The 25,170-nt window shown below is 46.7% G+C and overlaps 1 protein-coding gene across 1 annotated transcript in view; it reads right to left on the reverse strand.

Moving 5' to 3' along the window:
* Dscam (DS cell adhesion molecule) overlaps positions 1-25,170 on the reverse strand; it is a 665,830-nt gene that overhangs the window by 206,399 nt on the left and 434,261 nt on the right. Inside the window, exon 10 of the mRNA XM_047564141.1 lies at positions 10,398-10,517. Coding sequence (XP_047420097.1) covers positions 10,398-10,517 — 120 coding nt within the window. The remainder of the gene's footprint in view (positions 1-10,397; positions 10,518-25,170) is intronic.

A 25,170-nucleotide genomic window follows, 5' to 3' on the forward strand; every position in this document is an offset into this window, starting at 1 on the left:
CAGAACACTAGTGGACGCACAGTCCGACGAGCATCCTGTGCGCTAGGGAAGTGGCTGGCCATGGCTTGATACCATTATCCGTCATCTACTTTAGGTTCGTTATTTTAAAGAGTAAAATTTGGCGCAGTGCATACAATATGCAAATCCCATAATCTTCTTAGCACGAGGTAAGCACTTTGGGTAATCAGCCAGAAGATAGAATACAGCAAGCAGCAGCCATTAATTAAAAGCTGTCAATTTTCTGTGGCTAGCTGGTGTTAAGTGGGGACAATTTCAATGCTCCATTACACGGAAATAAAATGTTCCAGCATTATATGACGCACGCACTGGATCCCTGGGTGTGACCATGCTGGGTGACCTCTCCTATCTGTTGAAAAGATCAGTCCCACTGTACTCCCAGGGGCTGAGGATGGGGGGACAGTGTTTAGTGTCCCACGTGAACACTTTGAAGTGTTGCTCGTCTGTAGAGAGAGCACTTGACCAAGAGTCAAAAGGCCTAGTCCTCGTGCCCTCAGAGCCCCAGCTGCCCCTCTGGCAAATGGCTTGTTCTCCCTGCCTCCTTTGATTAAATCACATACGAAACGAGAATAAAGAATTTGCACAAACACAAGATTAGTATTTACATCAAGGGGAGCAGGAGTGTACAGAGGTGAATCTGTGAACGTGAACACCAGCGTGGAGGATGGGAAGATGGCCAGGGAGCACGGTGGAGGAAGAGGGGTCGGGAGCACGGCAGAGACTTGGGGGGCTTCTCTGCAAGCTTCCTGGGTGGCACCCACAGGGCAGAAAGCTGACCTTTCTCCTCACCAAGGAGAAAGTCAGTCACCATCCCTTGTCCTTATGGAAAGAACGGTGCTTTCCTGAAGAAGAAGCGAGGTTTTCTTCTGCAGGGTGAGGGTTTTCTTCTGAGAGGAGGTAGTGGGTGGATGAGAATGACCAGGTGCGACAGAGGAGGAGATGAGAGGAAAACAGGTCCAGAGAGCAACCACAGCTGCACCTGCTAGGAGTCAGCAGCTGGAGATGGGACGCTTCCTCACTCGGCAACAGCATGCTGCAAAGGTCTGAACAGCCTGTTACCGAGATGAACCCAGAAGTGGACAGGGACATGGTCCTCCAGCCCAAGCTGGGAGAGCTGTCCCCAAGCCCAAGAATGAAGGTCCACCACTGGGTAAAGCACGCCTGCGCTGTTTTGTCTCCTGTGTTAGTCGCTGTCTTTTGACACTCAGCATCCACTTTCCTTCCAGGCTCTCCCTAAGTTACAGGAACTGGAAGCCCCAAACCACAATTCCCAGCTCTCCTGTCTCCAGACTCTGGTTTAGTGAGAGGTGCTTAAAATCAGTTTGGGAGAAGTTCTCCTTCAGAGGTGGCAAACGGATGCATGGGTGGAAGACCCTGAACATCGGCATCAGCCTCCTGTGGAAGAGCTTCTACAGATCACCATGTCAGCACCACAGGGTGGCCGTCCCCACTGATGGGATCGGCTTCTTGTGGTTCCCATGCTCCTCAAGTACCTAAAGGGCAGCTTTGCTTGGTCCATCTTTCCAAAAATTTTATATCCTTTCAATTCTCATGTTAAATCCCCTCTGGATAAAACAGCACCTGCTGAGATAGCATCTAGGTGACCTCTTTCATAAATCAACATGTAATTATTCACATATTATTCACTGTGCAATTTGGCTATCTTTCCTTAATTCCTCTGTTTCTATGTCAATGAAACCTCTGGGATGAAGACCGCAGGCCAGCCTGGTAAGACTCGTAGCGCAGCAGTCTGGCAGGCCAACGTTATAATTATACTTCTGCACCCCGTAGGCAAGGATTGCCTTTATCAGCCAGAGGGAACATTCAGCCTGGGCTCCATCACTGGAAAACTGAACTGGTGAACAGATTGTGATTCAGCACTTGCCAATGTGACCTGCAACACTGGAGGCAGGAGAGGTGCCTCGATTATGTGGTGCCACCACAGTTTTGCACTGGGACTGGAGGAGCCTGGGCAGCTGCGTCTGGCACCCACAGTCTTCAGCCACCACCTCTCTGGAGCAAGGGCTCCCCACACATTAGCCCTAAATGTGGCTTCCTCTACCCCAGGAAGACTGGAGAAAGTTCCTGGGGGAGAAATGGGGAAGAAGAGAGATGGAGGAAAGAGAAAGGGAGGGAAGGCCGGGGCTTGCTGGCCTGGAGGCCCAGCCAGGCGAGGTGGGATGTGGACACCCGTTCTCTGCACTGTGATTCTGATCCTGGCACAGCAGAGGAAGGCTGGCATTTCCATCTCTGATAATTTTTCTTCTGTCAAAGGAAGAAACAGTATAACAGCGTGCTGAACACTCACCTTCTCCGCTCTGCGTGTGACCCTTTTCCAGGCACGCGGCACACTTAGCGAGGCCTCCTCCCCACGTGGGACACACCAGCAGAGCCACTTTCGTTGTACACACAAAGACCCACACTGGACTCAGAAGTTTTTGTTTGTTTGTTTGTTTATACCATTTATGCCATAGGGAGACGTTGCCTTCTCTGTTTGGGAGTCTTTGAGCTCTCTTTGAATTAATTCAGGGCTACTATCACATAATTGGATTCAAGGTGGGACAAGGGTCAGTGGATATTACCTGGGTCCTAATAGCCTGCACCAGCCTGGTGGCCAAGGTCAGAGCAGGGGTGCCTGGAGAAGACCTTGGGATCACTGGTCCTTCAGCGGCACCAGAGGTTTCTCCCCAGGGGCCAGAGATTTGGAGCATTCTAAGTAACCCAGGGTAGTAGGGGCAAAGTTGGGCCCTGGAGGTACGTAGGCAGCGGGCAGGTAAGACCAGCTCCCGTTGGTCAGGTTTGCTCTCAGGAGTTTGACTCTGGTGGTCCACAGTAGGAAGAACATGGCAAGGCCAGGATGGCGTGATGGAGCCCTGGAGATGGCCAAGGCAAGACGGGACAGGCTACAGAGCATGATGTGAAGGGCACACGCTTGGGTAAAGGCGTGGAACTGGCATTCAAGGTCAGGGCGCAAGTGGCCTTGAGGGTGAAGAGATCAGGCTACATGGATGCTCAGGCCCAAGTTGTGCACACAGTCACACCTGGAAGGAGACAGGGAACAGGACCAAGGGAGCGGAACCTGGAAATGGCCTGCAGAGGACCAGAAAAACAAGGACATCGTAGACATCTTAGGCCACAAGAGCTTATTCCCAGTGAGAGACAAAAGATTCCACTTAAGAGAGAATTTCTCACTTGACCAGTTGCCCCTTTCCAGACTGTTGTTTGAATGAAGAGAAGCTCTGCAGTGTGACCTGCCTTGACTGTTGAAGAGGAGACGGCCTTAGTCATCTCGCCAAAGACCTGACATTGGTGTTGGCTGAACACGGGTCCTGGAGTTATCACGTGGGCAGGGTGACTCCCACTTCCTCCTCATGGTATCATTCTGAGATGAAAGCTTTGAGGACAATGGAGGAACCCATGACGTCACTCTGGCCGTGGGAGAGAGGGTTGGTGTGATCAAGGTGAAATATTCTGGAGCAAGACCCCAGAGAGAGTCACCTGAGCATTCTGGCCAGGCGTGTTGAGCCCAGCGTTTGTTTCCAGTCAGGATCGAGCACCTTGCGTGGAAGGATCTGGATAAGTGTTGTGAGCATCTGGTTTCATTTCTGTGCATTTCTCAGCAAAATAATTAATTCCCTGTTGGCCCTGTGAGGAGTCTACGGCCAATAGCGGAGGGATTCCTAAAGTGGTTGATGTGAAGTAGAAGAGGAAGCTTGTGAAACCCCACTGGTGAGGGACAGTCAGGCCTCTGGTGACTGCACCAAGGACATGCAAAATGACAACCTCCAACCGCCCATTTGGGGCAGCAGGAGAGGACAAAGCAAAGGCAAAACTGTTTCTGCACCAGAGCGACAGACTCTCCAGAGCCTCTAGAGGAAAATGGAGTTGGGGAGACTAGGATTTTGGGTGACTGCTATAGCTGGTGGCAGGAGGGACATGGGAGAAGGGGCAGGGAGGAAGTCCTTCTGGAGAGAAACAGGCAGGAAGAAGAGGCAGTACCCCAGCTGGAGCCCCTTGTGCTAGACAGTGGAGGGAACAGAAACTCCCTAAATTAAGGACCACCTCTTCCTCACCAAGAGGAGAGAGACAAATGGGTGCTACAGAGGGTCAGTAAACAGTGGCCCTGGGCACAACACTTTCCCCCTGAGAAAACCAACAGGATCAAAGAAAACTGTAGGCAGGCGATCACACGTGTCCACTACAAAGAACCAAGGGGGAAAAGCAATAAAATTATTTATGGACATCTGGGGAGGATTTGTATAAATGGAGAGACCACCCAAGGTATCAGTGGGAACCATGCCAATGCTCTCCAAATCAGCCTCCAGATTTACAGCTCTCCATATTTTCCAGAATAACTTCAAAAGCCCAATAAAATTGTCCTTGATTAAATTATCCATCTGGAAGAAGCAAGTGAACAAAACATATGAGGGAGCTAAGGTGTTATTGAAAAGGAAGACAATGACTGGAATGTTTTCATGGCAGATGATTGAATACATTTTTAAAGACCTCCCCTGTCCACTGCAATAGATGGTGCTGGAGCCAGAAGGGACAGGTCAGCACAACACGGAGAGTGCTAAAGATTAGGTCCCACATTCACACACTGTCAGGGACTATAAAGCACATCAGGTTAGTGGAAGAGATGGGGCTCTTCAGTAAATAGTTTGGGGACAACTGGCTAACCATGGAAGTGATAATAATGACAATAATGATGATAATGATAACGTGATTTTTATTGACTAATTGCTATCTGCCAGACACCATAATAAATGCTTTCTATGAATTACATAAATCTTCACATCCCGTTAACCCGCTTATTCTGTTTCACATACAAGGAAGTCATGGTTCATGTAGATAAAGTCATTTACAAGCAGTGACACAGCCAGACAGTGTTTTGGCTGGGGCTCGAAGGCTCAGCCCATTCTCTGAACTGACGATTTCTGCTCTTTCTCTTAGATTCCTACCTCACTTCCTTTTCTAAAATAAAATGCAAATTTCATAAGGCTTTACATTCAAACCGTAGGATTTTGGATTTGAAGATGGAGGCATAAACCACCATTTCTTCTCTTCCTAGGAAGCCTACAAAAGCCAGTGGGAGAAAGAAGACTGAGAAATGGAAACTCAACTTTCTGTGAATTTAGGAAATAGCCAACATCCAAACAATCAAGTAGCGCCACGGGCAACCCAGCAGGTACGGTGAGCAGAGGCACGTGCAGCAAGGCAGGGAGGGAGGCATGGCGGCGAACCTCAGCCAGCTGCAGCAGAGCAGTCACGCCCAGGGACCAGACCCAGGTGGGTATAGACAGCAGGCACAGGCAGAGCTCCCCAGAGCTGGCGTGGGTTCTGGAGTCAGAGAGGGAGGGTTGAGCAAAGGATCAAGTATCTGCACAAACCAATCTCTTCCTGGGGATGTGCACTTCTTCCCATGTAAGATCAAAAGGATGCCAGACTCTGGCAGAGATAGTATAAAAGATGGAAGAAAGACACTGAAAACACCAAGTAACCAAATCTCACCAGAAAAACGTTGCCACAGTTTAGAGGGAAACTGAACGGGCACTTGACTATGAAGCCAGGGCTCAAGAGTGGAATGTGAGCTGGCAGAACTGGAGGGAGAAGGGGAATAAAATAATCCAATGAAGGAGGAGCACAAAGGAGAGGTTTTGCTGAGGGAAAGGTAGAGTGGAAATCAGGAGAGTGAACAAATTAAGATGAGAATGAGTAGTTTAAAAATGAGAGAGAAATGGGCAGCTCTAGCCAGCAGGGGATGAGCCCTTCCCACAGAGCTCGCAGACCCTGACCAGGAAAGGGAGAGCGTGGAACAGAACAAATACCTACAGGAAAAATCACAAAACGCCTTTAAAAAGAAAAGATATTTGAAAGTACGTATGAAACAGGCTCAGCACTTCTAAGGGGAAATTGACCACAGATGAACAACTTCAAGGTACAGAAGGTAAGGGAAGTCGGAGGCTGTGTCCCCGCAGCAAGCAGCAGGGGCCACCGGCCTCCCCCCAGGTAAGCACAGCCCACCAGAGCCAAGACTCCGACCAGCCTAGGGGCCAGCCTTAGAGAAGAATGAAACCATGGCATTCACTGGTAAATGGATGGACGCTAGACCAAGCGAGGAGAGGTGGGGGCCCATGAAGCAGAAGGGAGGTGGGTGGAGTGGAGGAAGGGGCGGGGCTGGAGGTGGGAGGAGCGAAAGGGATCAGCAAGTGCACCCGGGAACAGGCCCAGGGAACTCGCGGCCGTGTGCACCTACAGAGCACCTCTTAGAAAACTACCACAGAAGGAAGATCAGAGGAGTAGAGGGAGGGGAGCAGAGAGGGAGGAGGCGAGGGAAAGGCAGCAGTGGGGACTGAAATGAAGCAAATCCGTCCCCTGCGTGTGTGGTCATGTCAGAATGAACCCACGTTAGGTGTGACTACAGTGCACTGAGAAAGCCATTTGTCACCAGAAGTGGGCAAGGGCGGCCCCTGTGAACAGGGAGGAACTGGAATAGTCCTCTCTGGAAACCTCTGTGGCGGTGGGAGCAGAGTCAGTCTAACACAGACCTTGTCAAGGACCCAGAGCTGGCCTGTGGTGGCAGAACGGAATGTAGGCGTGAGCCCTGGAAAAGGGAGGCTTTTATCCCAAAGAGAGAGAAAGAGAAGGACGCCAGGCATTGTACCGACGCTTCTGGTGCAAATCCGGCTCTGTGCATGGACCGAGGCCAGCTCCTGCCCTGGCCCAGCCCGGGTCTGCCTGGCCAAGCCGCCCGTCCTCCCAGAAGCCCCTGCAATCCCCTCCCTGTCACTCAGGGCGAAGACCCAGCACCCTCTCCTGTGCCTCCTGTCCTTTTGCACCACATGGAGTCCATCGGCTGGAGACAGAACCAGCTGCCTGCCCATCACGTCCCTCTTTAGTCCCTGCCCTCCACACAGTCTGTTTTCAGCAAGCGTGGCGGCTCCCTTCAGGTGTGGGCAGCTCACACCCTCGCTCAGGTCACCCAGCAGCCTCCCAACCTAGGCTTCAGCACAGCCACAGAGAGGGGAGAGCATCACCGTCCCAGGCTAGGCCACTCTGCACTTGGCAGAGCCACACGCTTGTGGCAACTGGCACAGGAGTCTGGCCTCCCGGGACCTCTGAGACTTGCTTTCATCTATTCCTCTAATTACATGCAGCGTCCTTCTTGGAGTTTCTGGAACATTCTAGGCATCAACCCTCCCACCAGCCAGGGCAGGATACAGGCCAGTGAATTATCCATTCTCTCCCATGGCAGACCTTCTTGGTTCCCAGCAGCTGACCAGGGATGGCCCTGGTCCCAGAGACAGTGATGGAAACGTTTCCTCCACGGTAAAGGAGATGCATGTGGAAGAAATATGATAGCTGTGGACCTCTGGGAACCCAGGTGTAGGTCACCAGGCTATCCTAAAACTCTCTTTTGGATAAGTGACCTTGTTCGTTCCCGTAGGAGAGAAAACCAGGAGACAGAATCGAATGCCTTAGACTTGGTGTACTCAGACCCAGGGCTGGAAATGTGACAGCATGACTTCTCAGCAGCGCTTATTCATTTCCGAAGCAGCCACCCTGAGCCGCTGTGCTACAGTCTGAGGTTCTGTAGCTCTGGGATGAAACTGTCATGACTCCCTGCGAGGTGACCTGGGCCTGTTGCATTTACGTCAGTTTTGCTGTATTTCAGGGAGTTGCACCTTTGCCCTGAGGACTATTTTGATTATAGGAAACGGGCTCCACAGCAAGGTTAATTGTTTTTAAAGAAACATCTTTATTGCTACATAATTAAAAGAGTAACATACAACATCCCTCTATTACACTGGGTAAATGTTTTAGCCAACTTTTTCACTGCTGGGACTAAAAGACCCAACCGGAACAATTTTAGGGGAGGGCTCACGGTTTCAGAGGTCTTAATCCATAGAAGGCTGGCTCTGTTCCTTAGGGCTCTAGGTGAACATCATGGTGGAAGGGTGTGGCAGAGGGAACCAGCCCAGCCCACAGGATGATCAGGAAGCAGAGGCAGAAACTCCACTTGCCAGATACAGATACCCCAAAGCCAGGCCCCAGCTCCCACCTCCTCCAGCCACACCCACCACATTAGTTACCACTGTTAATCCCTGTCAGGGATTAGTTCACTGATTGGGTGAAGACTCTCACAACCCAAGCATTTCTCCTCTGAACCTTCTTGCATTGTCTCACAGAGCTTCCGGGGGACACCTCACAACCAACCCGTAACAGTAATATTTTTAAAAAGCACATATGGAGTACCTGTGCGGTTAGGAGAAAGAGGTAAACTGGGGGAGGGTGTGTGGATGAACCAAACACTGGTGAACTGTCAACACAGCTCAAAAACTGGAGAAATTGTTTGCTCTCAGAGTCAGTCATTCTACTTACAGAAAATTATCGCTGGGAAAAACGAACACGCCGACCAAGGTCAATGTGGTCAAAAGTCATTATGACCTTTTTCTTGAAAGTAAAAAGTTGGAGAAAAACACAGACACATCCAAAACGAGCATTGGAGATGCCTGCTGCCCAGTGTCCATCCTCCCCTCCCCTCGTACGTGAACATGGGTCCAGCGCATGGTGGCTGTGTGTGGCCACAACATGGCCTAGAGACCCTGACAGTGAGGAGGGACCTGCCAGGGGGACGTCAGCAGGACTGATGTGTGACATGCCACTGGAGGGCGCTGACTCCCCTCCGGTGCCTCCTCCTCCACAGACATGTGAGAGCTGCCACTTTAGCTCAGTGGCCATCTTTTGAGGTGTGATCGTTTGAATGTGGAATGTCCACCAAAGTCTCCTGTTCAGAGATGGGGCTTTGGGGACGTGATTGGTTCAGGAGGGCTGATTCACTGATGGCTGGACAGACCACTGGGAGGGGGACCTAGATGGAGGATGTGGGTCACTGGGTGCCTGCCCTGGAAAGGTCCATCTTCCTTCTGACTCCTTCTCTCTTTCTCTCTCTCTCTCTCTCTCTCTCTCTCTCTCTCTCTCTCTCTCTCTCCCTGCCCACCTGCTTGCCAGGAAAGGCAGCTTTCCACCACCGCAGCCTTCCGCCATGATGCTCTGCCTCACCTCAGGCCCACTACGATGGAGCCAGCTGAGCATGGACTGAACCTCTGAAACCACGAGCCAAAGTAAGTCTCTCCTCCTCTAAGTCGTTCTTATCAGGTATCGGGTCACAGAAACGGAAAGCTGACCAACGGTGGCCGACTACCACTTGCAAAGAGTGGCAGAACGCTTCTTCGGATTTGAGAAGTTTGACGCCCTGATGACTTCAAAGAATCCACAAAAAAGGATGAAATGCTGTCATTTGCAGCAACATGGATGAGACTGGAAGATGTGATGAGTGAAGTAATGATCAGAAGGAACACCGTGTCTCTCGCTGATACGTGTGTGGGACCCAGGGAAAACCAGTGAGCTCACAGGAGTAGAAGGTAGAAGAGGCTGGGAGGGACCCTCGGGGTCCTGACATCAGATAAGGAAAACGAATCCCAGCGTTCTGGTGCGGCAGGGTGGCTAGAGTCAGCGACAAGGTGCTGTACATTTCAAAATAGCTAGAAGGGAGGATTTTGTACGTTCTCACCACAAAGAAATGAGAAATGTTTCAAGTAATGGATATGCTAATTAGCCTGACTGGATCATTTCTCAATGCAAACATGTATCAAAACATCACATTGTGCCCCATAAGTATGTACAATTATGTGTCAACCAAACTCAAAACTTAAAAAAAAAAAAATGAATAGAAAGCTCATCCTAGGCCACCCACATCCAGAAGGGATATGAGAGTGTGTAGACCTTCACGAATCTAAGTCATTGAACTCAATCTCAGCTCAGGCAACAGATAATTAAGTATACTTACTGATATATTAATCTGAGCTCTACCCAGACACAAGAAAATAATATTAAATGCCACTCACAATAGAATTGCCTTTACAAAAGTCACCCAAGGTGATAAGATGTGATGTGTACCTCAAACAGGTACTCTAAGGAGACCAGGCAAATTTTCAAAAGATCATTGATTTTATTTTTAACTTTCTTCCATCATTTAGTCTCATACCTAAACACTGGGCACGCAATTTGCCAGGAATGCATAATCTTGACAATTCATGCTTGCAGCTCCTCATGTGTAAGTCTGCAGTGGTCTCCAAGCAGAGCATGGTTACTTACAGGTGGACAGGCAGTGGTTTCCCAGGTGTTGGAGCACCCCACCTGGATGACGTGCCTGGCCCTTGGGGGTCTGTCCAAGGGCATGTTGGCATGCACTTCATGGTCTGAATGAAAACACCTGAGACTCAGGGAGACAGAACCACACATCTACCTGCAGGACGCATCTCCAGAGAAGAGCCTGTGGGCTTGGCAGAAAACAAGCAAATCAAGTATCATGGTACCTTTTGAGAACTTCCACACGATGGTGGGGACAGGGTAACCCTCGGCTGAGCAGTTGAGGATGACAGCTTTGCCGTAGATCCCGTCCTGGTCCCGCGGCTGCACCACAAACTTGGGAGGGACTGAAAAGAGAAACATGGCCAGCATTCAGACAAGACCACCATGGGCAAAGTCGTGATTTACGACGCGGAATGATTTCTATGGACATTCACATACAAAGAAGGCTTTGCGTGGATGCTGAGCGGTGTGAGGCCAGGGAGATTGGCGAAGTCAGCTGGCCATCTCCCCTGCACGGCAGGGAGCTGCTGCTTTTGTTCTAGGGAAAAGCGGCCCTGTGAGTGTGGGAGTGTGAGCGGGCCAAGGGCACCTGGCTTTCCGGTTTCACTCTGTGCTCCCACAGATCTTCGGGAGCGCAGCCCATGGAAAACAGAACCATAGCCGCCATCTAAAGAGATGAAATGTGGGTTTGCTCCTCGAGCAGTCACTGTCGAGGGTCAGTGGCCCCTCGGGTATGAATGGCTGGGAACAGCTGGGGTCTGCTTTTCCTCCAACAGGAGACCCAGGGGAGTTAACGGGCACCAGCTGCAGGCAGCAGGGGGCACAGCACAGTATTGAACTTCCCCCCCAAAACACAGGACGGCACATCAGCCCTTATGCCCTCGACAGCACCGGTCAGGGCACGTAGGGCTGTGGAGGCCAGCTGAAGTTAGATGCCATGAAAACTTCATTGTGTCCTTATAGAAACTGGGGAATTGGGTAACTGTGTATTTGGTGAATTGTGGGAGGTGCTGGAAAGATCCATCCCTAGTTAAAGTGTCCACATATGCTTCTCTTACGGTGTACCCCAAGGGCCAGAAAACGCCTTTGAGATAAACTATTATGATTTTAAGGGTCTTTGAGTCTTTTCTTAGAGGTACAAGCTCTTCTAGGAAAAGTGGCATCTGACAGTGCCTAGACTGTGGGTGTCTCCCAGCAGGTGCAGGACCAATCGTGGGGTGGCCCTCAACCAGCAGGCAGGATGGGGTGAGAGGAGATGGTTATAGCCCCTGGGTACTGGACACTTGACAGGTGAGCGTTTTTCCCTCCATTCCACAATCCCTACTAAGGCTAACCTGTCTGCCTCGCAATGTCCATAATTCTCCATTTTGAGGCAGAAACAAGGGCCTCTCAGCTGCCAACAGATAGGGGTTCCAGCTATCAGAGGTCATGGACACTGGAGAGGGTCACCGGAGAGGGTCAGGATCTAAGTCAGCAGGACTTAGAAGCAGGTCAGAGTGATGTGAGCCACAGTGAAGGCCACTTTGGCAAGAAAATAACCAAGGAGGGATTTATATCAAGACACAACCAACTCACGGCTACGTTTTGGGAGAGAGAGAGAAAAAAAATGCTTGTAACTTCCTAGCACAAGCTTTTTCAAGAAGTGTTGCACATGGATTGCCACAGAAAGCCACACCTGGGGCACATGGCCCACAGAAGAACACCTCAGTTTGCTCCACTTCTGCCACCTCTTGTTGGATGGCCTTGTGCAGGTTATAAAATGTCTTTTGGCCTCAGTTTCCTTACATGCAAGTTAGGGATAATTCAGTAGCCATTTCATGGGATTGTTATGAGGATCAAATGAGTTAAGATTAGTAAAGTTCTTAGAACAGTGGTTGGTAGATACAAAGTGTTGTTGAAATGTTGGTTGATTTAGTAAAGGCAGGCATGTCCAGCTTGATACATCCTTAATGGACAAAGTTCCCAACTGGCAAATTAAATAATTTACACAGTGAGTAGGTCCCTGGTATAGTACTTAACTAGTGAGCAATTTTGCTTCATGTAGATGATAGTCTGAGAAAAATACATTCAATAAAATGTAAATATATTTACAATAATATCTTTACAATTTCAGTTCTTTACAATGAGGGGACTACCTCATTGTAAATAAAGTGTTTCTAGGAAAGAGACTTGAGATTATACAGCACAAAATTTTCTAATGAAAACAATCTGCCAAACTCAAGGGCAGATGACAAATTTTCAAACATGGTGCTAGAATAATTCTCTCGTCTCTACATCCTGGCTGACATGGGCAGGATAATTATAATCAATCCATGACCCCTCTCTCAATTTGGCTCTAATCCATAGAAAAGTTATTTAAAAACTCATCAAAGAGGTCTCTATGGGCAATAGTCATTAATGCACTGTAAGTATAAAGAAGTACAGATGAAAATGGCCACTAAATTGGTAGAATATGTCTACCGGAAACCACTCTGGTAGGAGCAGTGGGGGGATTCTCTGTGGACTCCTTTGCTCTCAGACAGAAATCCTCTCTTCAGATACCCACAAGCATCCATGTTCACATGAAAGCCTAATAAAGAAATAAGTGAGCCTCTGAATTTTTATGGCCAGGAGAATAATCCTCAGCTCAATTATCAGCTCACATATCATGCCTCTTGAGATCACGTTGAGGAAAATAAACCGTGTCTGAGTAAACCGCATCCTGGCCCTCTCCATAAAAGCAAAGAGGGGCTCTGGATGATACGCACTGCTTTTCACAGCTGACAGAAGACTGTAGGAGCCTATGTGGTGTCTCATCCTGTGCCAGCAGTTGTGCTGCTGGACATGAACTTGTGAATCACAACAGGAATTCTGAGCCTGGAACCATCTGGGTTCTCCCACTGAGCCAACTGGAGATCAGATCCACTCAGATCACTTGCCTGCAAGGACGCTGGCCAGTGTTACCTAGTGAGCGTCATCCGGGTGGATCCCTGGAAGCAGTTAGGTTAGGTTTCTAAATGTGTTTTCTTTGCCCGCCCAGAGCCTAATGTGAATATAAAAGACACACAGCGCCTTGGGGGTTTTATCTCATTAAAACAGCAGCATCACCAGAAAAGATGGAACTCCAGAGAAGAGAGGGTGTTTGATATGGAATCCGTGGTGTGCTCTTGTATGCTGTAAGCACTGGGCTTGGCCCCGCTTCCAGAGATCTGGAGTCTCTGATATTTTTCAAATAAACAGTAGGTGCTTAAAAGTAGTGGAAATCTTTGTTAAAAGAACTATCTCCTGAACCAGAGTTTTTTTCTGGAGTTCCCCAGGGAGACCCTTGGTAATACACATGAGACTGTAAGTACCTCATGTGCTTCCCATCCTAGAAGTCGCTTCCTTTGGCCCCTCCCAGTGTTCACCTGGGAACGACTCCTACTTCACTGACTTATTACAGAGAGGACCCCAGCATCATACTCCTGCTTCTCAAGTTTGCATCTCCAACACGCTTCACGTCTTGCCAGCACACCTGGGCCAGTCCACCCATGCGTTATGGTGGGCGTCTTATCTCTCCTTGATGTGAAGACCCCATATATCTCCAGATACTTCACAGCTACCTGGAACTCAGGCCTCCAACATGACTCCTCTCCTGTCACCACTATCCATCAAGGTCCCTAAGAAAGTGAATTGAGCACCATCTTTCCAACGTCCCTCTCTTGTATCAGGTATTGGCGATTCTTTCTTGAAAGTGCACCGCACATGCTTAGATGCCCTACACCTCCTCGTCCACACTCCAGTTGCAGCAGGCAGCCCGGGGGTGTGGTGAAGTAGCACCTGCTGTCCACTGGCTTCAGCACCCTGGGCTGGACAGCTCCACGCGCTTGACCTGGATCCTGCTCAGTGGGTGTGCGTGTCTCTCTCCACTCCCTTAGTCCTTCTCTGAAGGCGTGAACCTTTACTCAACTTCAGAAGTAAAGCCCAGGAATGTGGGAAACCACTGTTCATCAGTGGGGGCCAGGGTCAGGGTAGAGACCCTCTGCCTCTCCATCCTCCAGTTCGGTGAAGCTCCCAGGCTGTCCACAGACCACATCTTGAGAATCACCGCCCTGGTGATTCCTCCAAAGAGTCCCAGCAATAATGAACCCCGATTTCCTACAGAAGCGATTAGCTCATTAATGAAACTTACTGAATCTTTCTCCTTTTCAGAACTCATTCCTTCCCATTCTCTTACTCGGGGACCCATGAATTATATCCTGAATAAGTGATCTGCGGACAAGGCCAGTATTGTCTCCTCCCTGATCTCAGCCTCCCAGGGCCTAGCTCCCAGACTCCTAAACCTGAGTCCAAACTCCACACAGGAGCCCAGAGGCCCCTGCTAAGACAAAAACAGAATGACGAGATCTCCCTGTTCAAAGTCTCCGCATGTCCCTTGCCACACATCCCCAAGAGCAATGAGGCTCCTTCCTACCATGGGTTTCTTCTAATCCATCACAATTACCTGCACATATTCCAACACACCTGTTTTCCCCAAAAGAGTAAATTGATAAATGTTCTAAAATACTAAAACCCTGCTGTTTCTAAAGTTTCGAAGGAGTGCTTTGATGAAGAGTGATCCTGATGTTACTAAGGTGAGGATTGTTTAAAATAGAGTGACCTTTAGCCTGACCTGGTCAGTATGCTGGGGGAATGTTTTTCTTGCTATTTTCAGGGAAGGGCTTATATGCTTATTATAGGACAGGTGGTTTTCTAAGCTGACTAGTCACCTGTTTCATGCTTGGAACTCATGGCTTCTAAGTTGTATACCTCTGAAATATGGATGCAGGCCTCCCAGCTGTAAACAGGGACAGGGATTCAGTTCTATTGAGGTAGCTGGTGCATGGGGGGGGAAGTGCGTGGGACAGCCTTGCTGTTCTCCCCGAGGGCACTCAGCCAGGACGGTGACTGGTCAGTCTAGGTGAGACTTCACTGGACACTAGAACCCAGTGGTCTCCCCTCACCGTGATCCAAGGACCCAGCCCCACTGTCACTCTGCCTTCACCTTCCCCCTCTAACTAAACAGGGCGCACAGGTCTTGCTGTCGTATGAACACACTAAACTCACTCCTGACTCAGGGTGTCTCTTGATGGTCCCTTGATGGTCCCTCTGCCTGGAACTCACTTCCTACAGATCCCTGGGACACACTCCCACACTTTCATCAAGTCTCTACTCAAAAACCTTTTCAGAAAAGCGACCCTGTCCATCGTATCTATAGCACTATTTCTGTCCCTATGTCTCTCAGTCATCTCACCACGTGTGGTTTACCCAGAACTTGTGGACATGGGCATGGTTGGTTAGTTGGTGCATTACCTCTTTCCTCCATTAGAAGCTGGGCTCATGGGCCAGGGCTTGCGATGCTCTGTTTCGATCACCCTGGTATCCCTACCTCGCAGAACAACATCTGACGTAAAATAACTGAATGATAACTATTTGCTGAATGAAGTAAAGGAATGGCATGAATACAACATCAGAAATTGGGCCAATAAATGTAGTAATAAGAAAGTGGTTTCATATAAATTTTATGTTTCAATTTTTCCCGTCAACTGAGGGTTGACTACAGCCTTTCAGACTGTTTGTTTCCTTGGGTGACAGTTCACCACTAAAGCCCAGAAACCACAGGCCAGACATAAGCTGCAAAGTGCGTGAGAAATCAGCTCCGGAATCCCAGCCAGCAGGCGCGTGTCTGCAGCCTCCTGTCCTTGGTGCGGAGCCAAGAGGAGGCAGAGCCTGGGGCACTAATGCCAAGATCACCCAGCCGGGATGACATCACTGAGACCATGGGTCCACTGTTACTGCAAGCCTTGAGACCCCTACGTGAGAGCTAAGGTAATTTTCTTCTTTATTATATTTCCCTTATGATAACAGCTAATTTACTTAAAATTAAATATTTATAAATCTTCCTGATGACCCAGTCTATTACAAATGTGCTAAGCTTTACAGTGACCCAAGGTTGGAAGAGCAAAGCGAGGCCGGCCTCTCTCAGGCCCTAAGGCCCCCTTCCAGCACGCCCATTCAGCTGCCCCTCAGTTCAGGGTCTCAGTCCGCACCTCCGCCTCCGACCACCACTCATTCCAACTCCTGGACGTGCTTCGAAAACAACCTGCACTTGTCCCTGCCTGGATGCCAAGGCCCCCTGCTCGTCCTTTGTCTCACGCTCGGCTTCTTCCATGGCCTGTCCGTGGGCTGTGCCCTCTGTCAAGGTCCCAAGCCAGGCGGATGGATGTGAGTGGAAGAAGGAAGAGGCGGAGGGAGGAGCGAGGAGGGGAGTCGCCCCACCAAGCGTCCACTTGGTACGAAGCACCATGGGAACTACAGGAATTATGTTGTCTAACCTCAGACGGCCCCTTAGGTGCCACAAGTGGGTATGAGGAGCTGGCAAGTCACCTAGTGTCCAGGCTGACAAGTCACCTAGTGTCCAGGCTGACCAGGGTGCAGCCTCTAAGCCTTGCTGGTGCCCTTCAACCTCAACAAAGAGGCCTGGGGGCTTCTGTCCTCCCTTTCCTTGTTCATTACACGGGGAGCCATCGGAGGGTCCGGCTGTCAGCCTGGTGCTGTGGCCTTGATGACTGTTAGCTACTTCAGCTCTCACTACTCCTATTTCACAGACAAGGAAACTGAGGTTCAGGGAAATAAATCGAGTTCCCACGGTCGCACCGGAAATGAACGAGCAGAGTTGGACTGGGTCTCTTACTGAGAGCCCTCCCTCCCCTCGCTCTGTGCCCGTCCCCCTGAAGTCTGCTGCATGTCAGGGCTGGCAGGGTCCACTCCCTCCCACAGGTGATAGTGACACTGGTCTCCCTTATCAGAGTTCCTGTGCCTTGTAATTAACAGCCTGCCACTCTGGGACTCCTGGACACCCTCACTGTGACAGGCCACTTTGAGGCCTCCCAACTTCACCTCCTGTTTCCACTTCCCCCAAGCTACATCTGAGCCCCCCAACTTTAAAGCATCCAAGGCAGAAACATTCCTTAATTCCAGTTAAAGATTAAAATAAAATCCCATGGAGCTATTTGCTATATTTTTGTTATTTCATGTGGATTGTGTTTCCTCAACTATATCTTCATTTTCTTCTTTTGACCCTCAACACAATAATTTATTTATTTTTTTGGAATAGGTGACTTCAAAATTCTAAGAAACACTCAATCCAAAGAACATTGTTTAAAAACAACTATTGATTACTTAGCATGATAAAAGAACACCTATTTCAAATCAGTAGGAATATCTCTCCACAGAACACTAGCAACATTCTCTTTCTCTTTCATGAATGAAATGACAGATTGTTCCAAAGGTAATGGCCCAGTTCACGGTCTGCAGGGTGCACACTCTTTATTGGAAGCAGCAATGGTAAACAGTAAGAGTCTTAATTTCACCTAACAGTTCGACTTGATCTTCCTCAGTCTACACCTGATAAAGTGGTGAAAAAATCAACAACATGGCCACTCACATTAAGAGTCAAAATTCTGTGAGCAGCCACCTGGGCTGCAGCTATGGTTGTAAAGGGAGAGACCTCCCACAACAGGAGCTAACCACAGGGACAAAAGCTCCCTGTCCCAATTATTATGAACCAAGGGCAAAGGATATGGATGACCAGGAAGACATCTGTGGTTTGACACAACTCCACCCCTGCCACCAAATGCCTAACCCAGTCCTCGTGCAGCAGCTCAGGCAGGGTTCATCACCAAAAGCAAAAAACATCTTGCAAACTGGCCCCCTCTGTCATTCTTGCAGTTATAGCCTCAGCTACAGTCCTCAGCACTCCTCATGGACCCGGAAAGCCTCCACTCTGCACCTCTGCCCCTGGGTCTCACTTTATTTCAATGTGTGACTCATCGTGCTATGAACCACGTGGTTTTTCTGTTTAAGATCCCCTAATAGATTCCCATGATCTACTGACTTCTTTCCTAGGACACAGATCTTTGTTATGTGAAGCAGAGTTAGTTCCTAGTTCTGCAGGGTCATCCTTCCGCATGGAACCACACCCTTGCATGCACAGGTAAATCAGTGACTTCTCCTCTCTCCCATCTAGCTGCCCGCAACAGACCTTCTTCCAATGCTTCATCTCCTCCATGTCTTCTCTTCTAGTTGCTTTATTGCCTAACCCATCAACACGCCCCCTTCCCCACCTCCATCCCTAGCCTAAGTAAGGGTACTCTCCTTCCCTCTTGTCAGGGCCCTGCAGCCTCTCATACCGCTGTGAGATCTGTTGCCTGTCTCTCTCGCTCTGGACTGGGAGCTCTTGATGGGATGAAAAGTACTTTCATCACCCCAGTGATTGGTCCAGGACCTGGCAGTTAGGAAGGTGTGCTTAGTACATTGTTGCTTGGTGAGGAAATAACGGGGAGATAGAAGAATAAAGAACAGGAAGATGTAGGAATCTGAGAGCACAAGAGAATATATTTCTAACTTCCCACCGATGTTTTAAAGAGTTATGGCTCAGCTTTTCTTTTTCTTTTCTCTCTTAGCAAGTAAAACAAGAAAATCACTGGGAAGTTTTAAGAAAACAAAATAAAGATGATTACAGATACAGACTTCAAAAAAGAGAATGCTACTCTGCAGAGTCAGGAGTGCGTAGCCTCCTTAGCCAGTCCCTTCATTTTAATCACATTTCGCTCACTGAAATGAAAAGACGGCCAGAGAAAGTTGCTGTGACCCAACTTACAGGTTCTTTAAAGGTGATTGGGTTTCTGAAATCAGAATGATACTATTGTGGAGGGGAGTTCCTGCCAAACACATCAGTTAAACTTCAGTCAGCAGCTCAACTCCCTCCTATTCTTTCTCTAAAAATAACTTGGTTATTCTAGGCCATTTTACTTTCTGCATAAGTTTTAGAAGTTTTTGGAATTTCTATAATGAAGATCGCTGGGTTTCTGATTAGGGTTTTTCCATTTCTCAGCAATGTTTTGCAGTTTTTAGTGTATCTCATGCTAAATTTATCCCTGAATATTTGATGTTTGGAAGAGTGTATTTTCATCTGCGCATTCTTTTCCCTAGTATGTGGAAACACAGTGGCCTTGGTGTACTGACTGTACCTGTGGACTTGCTACATTGGCTCATTGTTATACAATACACATGAGGTAGGCTCCTTAACATTTTCTCCCTCTTCAACCTTACCATCTGCAAACGTAGGTCACTTTTGTACCTTCTTTTGCAAATGTTATACCTTACATTTATTTTTCTTGCTTAAGTGCAAAGGGTGTGACCTCTCAAATAACACTGAGTTGAAGTGTGATGGCAAACATGCCTGTCTTGCTCCCAGCCACGGGCTGAAGAGCGTTCAATGCATCTGTTTGTCACGGTGCCTTCCAGAAAGGTTTAGAGATATGGGCTACAAAACCTCTAGAATGTTGTAAGTGGAGCTTAGTGGACAATTCTGGAATGAATTCAGAAGACCATAATTCTTAAAGGAATGTGGACAATAAAGACTGTGCTCATGAAATTTCAGATAGGAATGAGGACTTGGTTGGAAACTGAAATAGAGGTCAGGTTTGTCTTACATTGTAGCAAATAATTTATCTACATTTTGTCCATTCCCTGGTCTTTATGAGAGGCTGAGTTTGAAGATGATGAATTAATTAACTAGTGGAGGAAATTTTAAGGCAGCACAGAATTTAGGCAGTGACATAGGTATTACTGGTTGCTTTTAGTCAAATTTACATGAGAATTGAGAACAAAATGTAGAGCAGAAAGATCTGAAAAACTTGCATCCTGGTCAGAACATACGTGTGTGTGTGTGTGTGTGTGTGTGTGTGTGTGTGTGTGTGTGTTTGTGTGTTAAGGTAGAGCCAAGGGTAGTACTGCTAAGGAAATTAATGCCATTAAAAATAAGCCAAGTGCTTTGCACCAGAAAACATATTAAAGATGCCTTGAAAGCATCTCAGTATTTGACGAGACTCCACCCATCACAGACTTAAGGGTGTAAAACTCCTTTGAAAAGCTTTACTTTGAAAAGAGAGCACAAGGGCACCCTGCTCACACAGGGTCACCTGAGGAATTGGTTCCCTCAGAATTCACTTCCCTCTGTCCAGGCACTCAAAGATCAATGCAATAATGGTTCCAAGAGATCAGGCTACTACTCCAGTCAGAAGCAGACCTTGATGTTGTCCATATGATAGTGGTTTTGCAGGAATAAAGAATTCAAGAGTTGTGGGGTCATGGTCTGGGAGGCCTTAAATGTATGAATGGCAGCTTGAGTAATAATATCAAACAACATAACATAATGTGACAGGGTCAGAATTTCTGAAGGCAGGCCCTGAAAGCATGATGCATGAAGCTATGAGAGTAAAATCAAACTGAAACAGAGAGCCCAATAAATTAGGGATGCCTGGAACATGGAATGTCTGCCAAGGAAAGCCACAGGTAATGAGCAGAGTCAGCCCAAGAGAGAGTCACGTAGGCTAAAACTGGCAAGGCCAGAAGGGTGAGGCTTCTCAAGACGTTTGGAGTCCACATCTAACCATTATATTCCCCAGATGCTGGAAATGAAGCTACATTGTTTAATGTTTGCCCTCCTGCGTTTGGGTCTTGTCCTTGTTCAATCGCTCCTTTCTGTGACCTAGTCCTTCCTTTTGGGATGGGATTGTTTGCCCTGTACCTGTCTCACCACTGTATGTTGAAAGTTTGTAATCCAGTTTTGATTTTTCAGGGATTAACAGCTAAGAGTTTGCTTTGCATCTCAGAGGAGACTTTGGACTTGGACTTTTGAGCAATGTTGGATCTGTTAAGATATGGGGACTCTTTGAGATGGAATAGATGCATCTGGTATGGGCATGAGACTCTGGGGACTAGGGGTGGAAAGTTGTAGTTGGAGCTGGAATGCCTCCCAAGGCTCATGTGTTGCAAGCTTGGCCCTCAGCTGAGGAGCTAGTGGGAGGTCGTGGAACTTTAGGAGTGGGCCTAGTTGGAAGATGTGGGTCACCGAGGGCACACTTTTGAAAGGTATATTTGTCTCTGGGCATTTTCCCTCTCTCTCTTTCTTCTTCCTGGCCACTTGAGGTAAGCGGCTTTGCTTCTCCATTGCCTTCCACCATGATGTTCTCCATCACCACAGAACCCATCGTGGACTCAAATCTCATGAAACGTGAGCCAAAATAAATCTCTATTCCTTTAAATCATTCTCAGGTATTTTTGTCACAGTGACCAAACATTAACACAGATGTCTTCTCAACGAATTGGCCTTGTGTCTTTATAACATACCCTTATTTGCTCATGCTAATATTCCCTGTCCTTAAATGGATTTTGTCTAATATTGACATAGCTCATCAAGATTTTTATGATTGAAATTTCAAATCATTTTATTTTTAATCTATTTACGCCATTATATTAAACCATGTTTACTTTAGGCAGCATGCATTTGCATCTTACTTTTTGAATCACCCTGTGAATTTCTTTCAGTTTGTGTATTTAGTCCATTTGAATTTAAATAGTAACATAATTTTAAGTTTAACATCTACCTTTCTGTTCATTGTTCAAAGTATCTTCTTTGTTACTTTGTCTCTTTTCCTACTTTCTTTAATGGTTAGTTGTATGTGTTTTATCTCTCCTGTTGAAATAAAAATTGAATCACTTTCATTTTTTAGTTGATTTTTCTGGAGTTTACATTCTACATGTTTAACTACCAATGTCTATGGTCAAATAACACTGTTCCACTTCATGTACAATCTAAAAGAAATCTTATAATAGTAAAACTCCATATTCTTCTTCTCATCCTTTGTGCCACTGATGTTGTTTTATTTTTGCATGTTATAGATGATAACATTGTTGTTATCATGATAAATTGTTACCTTTATAAATTATTGTTTACTCTTCTAATTTTTTTTTTTTTTTTTGTCGTGCTAGGGATTGAACCCAAGGCCATCTGCATATCAGGCAAGTACTCTACCACTGACCTAAAGCCCCAGGCCCTTTTATTTTATTTTTGAGTCTCACTAAATTGCTGAGGGTCTTGTTAAGTTACCCAAGCTGGCACTGAACTTGTGATTCTCCTGTCTCAGTCTCCCAAATCACTGAATCACTAGAATTACAGTTGTGAGCTACAATGTCCAGCTCCCTAAATGTCTTTAAGAAAATTAAAATGCAAATAAAGAGCCTTTAATATTCAGCAACAAGTTTGTCATACCCAGGGATCTTCCTTTCTCATGTAGATCAAAGTTTCCATCTGCAATCATTTTCTTTTAAGTTGACAAAAATTCTTTAATATGTATTATAGGTAAAACTTGTTAGCAATTAATTATCTCAACTTTGGTCTGAATGTCTTCATTGTATCCTCATTTCTGAAGTGTCTATGAATATATTTTGCTGGTTCTTAAGCCTTCGTTAGCACATTTTCTGCCCCTGCCCTTTCAGGACATTAAAAATGCTGTTCCGCTTGCCTCTGGCTTGCATTTTTGCTGAAAAGTTATCTCACGTTTTCTCAACCCATTCCTCTGAACATGATGAGTCTAATTTCTCTGAGTGCTTTTTAATATTTTCTCTTTATCATTTGTTTTTGATAATCTGACTATGACATGCCATGGCCTAGCTTCTCTGTGCTGGTCCTTCTTGGGTTTATTTGAGCTTTGCGACGTGTAGATTTATATTTTTATCACATTTGGAAACTTCCCCTTCATCAGGGTTCAAATACATTTACCTTACCCTTCCTCTTGAACTCTAATTTCATATATATACTGTAAAGGAGCCCTGTGGGGACTTCCAGAGGACCTTCTCTACAGCTCCCTCACCTCCAGGTCCCTGCCTGGTGAAGTCCAGTCTTCCCAGGAGAGCTCTCTGTATATGTATGTGATATTGCTCCTCATTCACCAAAACATTGTCTAACATTTTTCAGTCTTTTATGTCTTACTGCAGAAATTTAGATATTTTCTTTTGCCCTCTTTTCAAATTCAGGAATCTTTTGTTCTGCAGCATCCAGTCTCCCATTAAATATACCCAGAGTTCCAGATGTTACATTTTTCAGATCTTGAATTTCCTTTGGTTTTTTTTTTTAATTTTTTTTTATTGTATACAAATGGGATACATGTTGTTTCTCTATTTGTACATACAGTCAAGGACACCCATAGACTAAAGGTGAAAGGATGGGGAAAAACATACCATGCACATGGACACAGCAAAAAAGCTGGAGTATCCATCCTCATTTCAGATAATGAGGACTTCAAACCAAAACTTGTCAGAAGGGATAAAGAAGGACATTACATGCTGCTTAAGGGAAGCATAAATCAGCAAGACATAACAATCATAAATATCTATGCCCCGAACATTGGCTCATCCATATACGTCAAACAAATCCTTCTCAATTCCAGAAATCAAATAGACCACAACACAATAATACTAGGCGATTTTAACATACCTCTCTCACCACTGGATAGATCGTCCAAACAAAAATTGAATAAAGAAACTATAGATCTCAACAACACAATCAACAATTTAGACTTAACGGACATATATAGAATATACCATCCAACAAAGAACGGATACACTTTCTTCTCAGCAGCACATGGATCCTTCTGTTAGCAAATACAAGAAGATAGATTTTATGCCACAAAGCTACTGTTAGCAAATACAAGAAGATAGAGGCACTACCTTGTATTCTATCAGATCATAATGGATTGAAATTAGAAATACATGACAGAATAAAAAACAGAAACTTCTCCAATACCTGGAGATTAAATAATACACTATTATATGATGAATGGATAACAGAAGACATCAGGAGGGAAATTAAAAAATTCTTAGAAGTAAACGAGAACAAAGACACATCATATCAAAATCTCTGGGACACTATGAAAGCAGTACTTAGAGGAAGATTTATTTCATGGGGCGCATTCAAAAAAAGAAGTAGAAATCAACAAATAAACGACTTAACACTACAGCTCAAAGCGCTAGAAAAAGAAGAGCAGTCCTTTGGTTTTTTTAAAACACAGTTCGCCTTGCTCTCCTTGCGTTCCCTGTTTTTGCTCACTGAATCCTGGACAGTGTTTATGAGAGCTGCCTTCAGATCTTGCCTGCTCATTTCAACGTCTGCTGCATCTATCAGAATGCTTGTTTTCATTGTTTTCTGCTTATGGTTCACATTTTCTTGCTTCTTCCTCACAGATTCAAGAGCATTTTATTACATTCAGGTCATTTGTGGCTATACTATGCTTTTGTCAGTCTGGATCTTTTTTAAAAAAATTATTGTTAAATATTGTTCTTACTGACAATATTCTGAAAAAGAAGTACCATCCTGACAAGCACCTCTCCAGGTTTTGTAGGACTGGCCTAGAGTAGCCCTAATCCCAGGGGTGAATTAGGCCTCTCTTGACGTGTGGCCTTTCTGAGATTGCAACTGAGTTCCACTCTGTTCTGGCTAGTTGGAATCAAAACTCCAACATTCCCAAACACTGGGTCACCTTTGCTAGATTTCATGGAGCTCATCCTGTTCGTGTGAAATACAGTGGTTAATACTGTAAAGGAGCCCTGTGGGGAGTTCCGGACGACTTTCTCTACAGCTCCCTCATCTCCAGGACTCTGCCTTCTTTCGTCCAATCTTCTCAGGAACTTTAAAATTCTACATGCTTTCCCTGCCCAGTAAGACCTCTGTTAACTGCCTGGGCTCTGCACCCCTCTGCCACATTTTGGAAAACCATCCAAGTGAACTCCAGGAGCCCGGCTCCCTCCCCAGGGATCACAGCCTGTGCACTGTCAGAATGTGGTTCTGCATATAATTTGTCCAGTTTTATAGTTGTCAGGATAGAAGAATAAATCTATTACCCGTTCCATGAGAACAATTTTGTATTTATTTTTCCCATCCATTGAAACACAGCTTTCCCTCTGCAGTTTCCAATCATTTCCACTGGTCCCACCTGGTGGAGCCCACAGGCGGTCATTGTACTAGTTGGGCATCCTCCCCTGGTGCACAGACTCCGTTCCAGTCCACTGGCCCAGGGCCTTGGATCCTGCAGTACCCTCCCCATGGCCCTGCCCCACGACCGACCCCCTCTGCTGGCTTTCTCCTCTAAGCATCCA

The sequence above is a fragment of the Sciurus carolinensis genome, chromosome 9 (assembly GCF_902686445.1).
Source record: "Sciurus carolinensis chromosome 9, mSciCar1.2, whole genome shotgun sequence".
Taxonomy (NCBI): Eukaryota; Metazoa; Chordata; class Mammalia; order Rodentia; family Sciuridae; genus Sciurus; species Sciurus carolinensis.